General features: G+C 36.5%; 1 protein-coding gene across 2 annotated transcripts in view; it reads left to right on the forward strand.

Annotated features, from left to right (window-relative positions):
• Nucleotides 1-5,782, forward strand: part of LOC131194624 (eukaryotic translation elongation factor 1 epsilon-1-like) — a 38,672-nt gene extending 32,890 nt beyond the window's left edge. Inside the window, exon 6 of one of the 2 annotated variants that reach the window (XR_009154247.1) lies at nucleotides 863-880. Coding sequence is in view for 1 of the 2 variants with exons in the window: in XM_058175824.1 (XP_058031807.1) it covers nucleotides 863-1,039 (177 nt within the window). In the remaining variant the exon portion in view is untranslated. Of the gene's footprint in view, nucleotides 1-862 lie in introns of both variants that reach the window. The other variant, XM_058175824.1, reaches the window with a different exon arrangement.
• The last annotated feature ends 218 nt before the right edge of the window (nucleotides 5,783-6,000 follow it).

Consider the following 6,000-nt stretch of genomic DNA (forward strand, 5'->3'; position numbering starts at 1 on the left):
GTATCTTTTCTTCTCAAATGGACATATGCCATCTCTTCTCTCTTCAATTCTAATTTTGAATGTTTGTTGTGTTTTTACCTTGGCCTGATTGGCTGCACTACACTCTTTGGGTTTTGTTTTGTTTTGTTTTGTTTTTTTTGTGGGGGGAAGCAATATAAAAACATCCCTTTTCAGCACTGCTGATGCCAATGTGGTAATGGCTGTGTAGAATCCCTAAGCCACATGCTCTTTTGTTCTCTCTATAGCAGGGTGTCCAACTTTGGCAACTTAAAGACGTGTGGACTTCAACCCCCAGAATTCCCCAGCCAGCCAGAATTCTGAAAGTTGAAGTCCACGGGTTTTAAAGTTGCCAAGGCTGGGCATCCCTGCTCTATAGGAAATCAAAGAAGATACATATCTCATTTGAAAGGACTACCCTGATAAATAGCACAATGTCTGACACTGCTTCTGTCTAATCAGGATCTTGCCAGGTTGCCCGATTTTGTGCTATCATGGGTTGTATCCGTCCAACCTACAGTTGATACTTAGCACAAAGTTTGGTGATTGCCACTGCTGTTTGTATTACAGTTACTCTAATGATGTGTTTTATGTAATTTTATTACATTTTTAAAGGCTTTTATAATTGGAGTTCTTTATTGTTTATCATTGTGGCTGAAAGGCCCTAGCAAAGATTTGATTGATTTTTCCTTTTTTTCTTTCTGTTTGTGAGTTTATCGATTGATTTATTGGTACAAGATACACATTTTCATAAAATAAGGAAAAATAACTTCTTTTAAACAGATATACCCATTGCAATGTACAGGAAACTGTCTTATCTCTTCATTGCTAGATTCAACATTTATTATCTGCTTTTTCTCCTCAGCTTCAGACTGAGAAACTAAGAGCTGATGAAGCCAAACGTATAGCTGACTGGGAGGAATTCATGAAGGAGCAGCACCGCCTGAAAACAGTGGTCAACGAAGAGCATACAAAAGCTATGGAGCATCTTAAAGAACAATATGCAGCTTTGGAGAAGGGCCTTCCAAAACAGGCCCTTTAAGAAACTCTCTTCTGGCATTTTCCGGCAGTTTTCAAGTTTCAGGATTTTCAGCACAGTATTGGAATTTAGATAAAAATAACGGGGACCGAAACCAAAAGTGCTAAGTTGCAATTGAAATTGGTTCCTTGCACTGAGTGATTGTTTCAAGCACACACACCATTTGGTAGCAGCAATAACAGTATTGTACTTCAACAAACCAAGTTAAGTGCACGGTTAAAGTCTATTTACGAAATGAATAATTAGGTATGTTTTGTTTGAGTTGTTTCAATGAGCTCTCCTGTTACTTTCCCTGAAGAATTCGCTTCGGTTGGAGGTAGGGAGGGGTTGTAATTATGTGCAAACATACAGCAATGGCCTGACGTGTAGAGTAATAACTGTAAAAGGCCACATAACTTGGGAGTATAATAGTCTGAAGTCTATGAATGAATTCTTTATGTTACTAAGGTTATCAGGATAAGTTTTAAAACCCTAAGAAAGAAGTTCATTATTGCACTGAATTTGTTCTGACTAGAGAAAATGGGAGGATATTAGGTTGGCTGTCTTTGAGGTATGTATTTATCCTATTAGTATTCCTGTGTGTCATACAAAAAAATACACTCATATGTTTAATGGCCTGAAAATCTCTGGAATAGGGTTGTGTAGATTCAAAGGTAAAATGCAATTTGTAGTATGCAGTGATGTGCCTATAATATCTTCAGGATCATCTCATACTTTCCCAAGATCATGCTGCAGCTCCAAATGACATTCACATGAGTCTAAGAAAAATCACTGCTTTTTTAAAATGTTCTTTTAACATTTGGCTCCACACGCACTTTGAAGGCTGTGTTGGCTTTGAATCCTCTGTAGCTTTTCACTGACAATATTTAACATTATAGGGCCCTATATAGAGAGAGATATATTATATAGAGCCCATTTGTGAACACTGCAAATGAGCAGTGTTCTTGCAGATCAAATTGTGTTTTACAAGTAAATAGTATTCTGGAGCATAATTAATTTGTGGGTGAACGCCATGATTTAATATGTATTAAGTATTTGTATACTGTGGGCAAAGTTCATGATTTAGTTCTTTGTCACTTTGTCTGTAAAAAGCATTAATAACAAGATGAAAGTTGAAGTTAGGCAAAAGGCAGGAAAATTGAGTGTTATTTTAATGGACAGTGTATAAAATAGAGAAATGTAAAACAAAATTACCTATTATCTGTGTTGCAATTGCAATAAGCCAACAATAGGTTACTTGTGTGAATGTATGGCTTAGTGTCAAGACTATCCTGACAGTCTGTTGATAATTTGATTAAAGTGAGCAGAGGAGATGGAATAAGTATTTGTGATTTCTTTCAATAACACTGAACTTCTGCCAAGCTGCTCTATCCACTACTGTATAGCTGACAGGCTTCATCAATCATCATCAGGTAGCTAGACTAAAACTCCATTTGCCAACATTGAGGTATGCTGGAATGTTGTTAACTCTCTTGTGAGTTGTAAGGGGAGGGGGGCAATAGGTGACTTTAAAATAGTTCTCTACTGGAGAAAGAAGAACTCTTAATGAAATCCCTATTCAGGGGAAAACATTTTTTCATATCTGTGGCCCCATCTTGCTCGATGGAAGAGTAAATTAACGGAGTTCAAGGTTTATTACAAAAAAGTCTTTAAGAGTTCTAGGTGCATTAATCCTCAAAGGATATATCGATGCTCTTGCTAGAATAGCATTTTGCCTTGGATATTGAATTTGGTTTTTATAACAGAATAAATTAAAGACGTAGCCCCAGAGCACCTCTTCCAATTTATAGCTCTGAAAAAAGGGTGGTGGAGAAATGCCTATCAGACCTGGCACTGACATCTTTATTTGTCAGAAGATAAGAATGTCAGTTCTCACTTGGCATGGCAGAGTTAAGTCTTCTTGTCTTTCCACTTCATGAGTCTTTATATATTTCCCATCTGTTACCTGTTTAGCAATAGCTCACAGCTTCACCTGAAAATTTCTTATTGAATCTTCATCTTCATCCCTCACCCACATACTGTACTCTGTTCCATATTCCATTTCATATTCTGACTTTCTTGCTAGCTAGGAGCATTTTTTTTCTATTTGTTATTCCTGTTAACATTTTTTACTCACCTTCTTCCCAATCTTCATTTTCTTCTCTTTTCCTTATTACTCTCTCTCTTTATTGTGGGGTTTCATTTTCTTTTACTTACCTACCTGTTTGGTTTTGGAAAATAGGGACCAAAAAAAGCATTCGGTCATCATTATTCTCTAATAACTATTTTGATGTATTTATGGTTTTATTTGTTCTTAATTTCCTGTCCTTTCATCCATCTCTTATTTACAGGGGTGAAATGCTCCCGGTTCGGACCGGATCATCTGATCCGGTAGCGATGGCGGCAGGTGGTTCAGAGAACCGGTAGCAAAAATCCCTGCTCCCCCTTGCCCCCTGCATGCCCAGCTGAGCCACGTGATCATCAGAGGGGTTTTTACTTTTAAAAGCATTTTTTCTTCAGCCGAAAATATGCTTTTAAAAGTTAAAAAAAGGCTCTGATGATCGCGCAACTCAGCTGGGATAGTCAGAACCCTTTCAAAGCATTTTTCTACAAGCTGTTCGGCCAAAGAGGCTGTAAAAAAACTGCTTTTAAAAGGCTCCTCTGGCGATCCCAGCTGAGTTGCTTGATCACCAGAGGGTTTTAAAAGCATATTTTTACAACCTTTTCGGCCGAAGAGCTTGTAGAAAAAATGCTTCTAAAAGTTAAAAAAAAAAAGTTGGCCATGCCCACCCAGTCACATTAATCCCCCCACCAAGCCATGCCCACAGAACTGGTAGTTACAAATTTTACATTTCATCCCTGCTTATTTCCCATTGTTCTTAACAGCCCTTCCTTGTTTGCTGATAATTATGTTACCCATCTAGTTGGCTGCTCCCTCTTGAAGGTACAGATCTGCCAATTTTTCAGACAGTAGGGAGAAACACCCCCCTCCCCTGCTTTTTAGGAAGAACTTCAAAAGCCATACATATTGCCTAATTATTAAACAGCACCTGGATTTGAATAATGGTTCACATAGAGCAAACAAAACTTCAAATACATATTTTAAAGATTAGGAATGAATGAACCAGAATAGATCAGTTTCATGTAATTGCCTACTTCCAGTGATCTAGTATGGATCTAGTTCCATTTTTTACTAGTACTCTGTAGGAAAAATTATCAGATTTTCTTTTTTTTTAAATGCCAGTCTCCTCTTTAGTCCAATCCCTCCATTTCCATTATGTGAGCCTTTCTAATCATATTAAGTAGGTTAATGGCTCTATAATTAACAAGGTCTACATTGAAATGGAATAGCCATACTCCCATCAGGATTTATAACAGAAATCTTTTTAATCTCTGTAAAAAACTCGTGGCCATGTAAACGCTGATGGGCAGAAGCTATCCAAGCATAGAATTTGAGATTGTGACAAAATCCCTCCTCAAAGTAACAACTTCTACTTTTTTACAAATATCTCAAAATAATTCCTTGCTGCTGAGATCATTTCTAGTAGTTTTCCTCCTAGACTTTGGGATCATCCATTTGACTTTTTCATTGTTTCCTAAAATCTTCAAAGAATCACTTGGTTTTTTAAAAAAAGTTTTATTGGATTTTTATTTTTAAATATACATCAATATCAATACATGAACAGTGTGGCCTCTGGGGAAAATTCATTTTGATATAAGTAGCAATAATAATATTTGTTACATTAATCAAATTTATGTAATCCTAGTATTAATATACATTTTTGTTTTAAAGTAATCATTCAATATTTCAATATTTCATTTTAATGGCAATGGTATTATTTAAGCATACATAGTAATACCATCATTCAGCCTCTAATCTTTCCATCTAGTTATTGTTTATATTTTATTATATAAAAATATTTTCTCTGTGGTTATTCGCCACTTTAAAAAATAGTTCTAAGAGTCTCTTTTCCTGGATTTTCTTCTTTTTTTTTCTTTTAAAATTTGGGTCTAAATAAAAAAGAATCTTCTCACCCAGTTCCAGTCACTGTTCACCTACACCGCTCCTGCACATTTCTTGTTGTCTCGGCTGTTCCAGCTTCGTGACAGCCATGATGGCTGCCTTTTCTCATTGTGGATAAGAGAGAAGCCCTGGGTCAAGCAGGAGAGCTCCGGCTCTCCATGACCTACAGGGCACCCCTCTTTACTTCACCACCCCTACGGAGAGGCTTTAGCTCCTTTTGGAGCCCTCCAACAGGGAGAACTCAGTGTGGGAGCGTGGAGACTCGCTCCTCACATCTGATCTCACCGTGACGTCAACCGGCTTTAATCCAAATCACTTTTTAATATAGTTGAATACCAATAAATGTCCAACCCTTAGTCTTAAAAATGTGTTTAACAAATATATTTGTTCACTTTTTCCTCTCCCGTCACTCCTGATTATTGACTTATTTGCTCATTTAGTTACTATAGCTGCCCATTTTACATATTAAGTGACTCACAATTTTTTTAAAAAAACAATAAGCAAATGCAAATAAGCATACAAATTACACTAAAGCCATTACTAAAAACTATATTAAGGGAGAAAAACAGAATTGAAAAATTATATGTCAGAAATTTATCCCTCTAATTTGTAAAAAATAATAATATAAGAAATATTAACAAACCATTCCCGTGATATTTATGTGGGGAAGGGAGAACAACCAAATTTAGTTATTCATATATCCTTTGAGCATGTTTCAACCTTGTTTGATTGACTTGGTGTTTTATTTTAACCACACCCCACTTGAGCTAGAAGGTAGGCAAGCTCTGATGGTGATATAGATTGTTTGGAGAGTTGCTGTTTTGACCCAGAGTGTCATGGGTTGTTGTGGTGGTTTTACCTTTTGTACCCTGTTCAGTCACTGCTGTGAGATAGGCAACTACAGACCATAAATACATAAATAAAGCTTTTTTATTATTCTAAAACCTTGGGATTTCCTTCT

This window comes from Ahaetulla prasina, chromosome 3, assembly GCF_028640845.1.
Source record: "Ahaetulla prasina isolate Xishuangbanna chromosome 3, ASM2864084v1, whole genome shotgun sequence".
Lineage (NCBI taxonomy): Eukaryota > Metazoa > Chordata > Lepidosauria > Squamata > Colubridae > Ahaetulla > Ahaetulla prasina.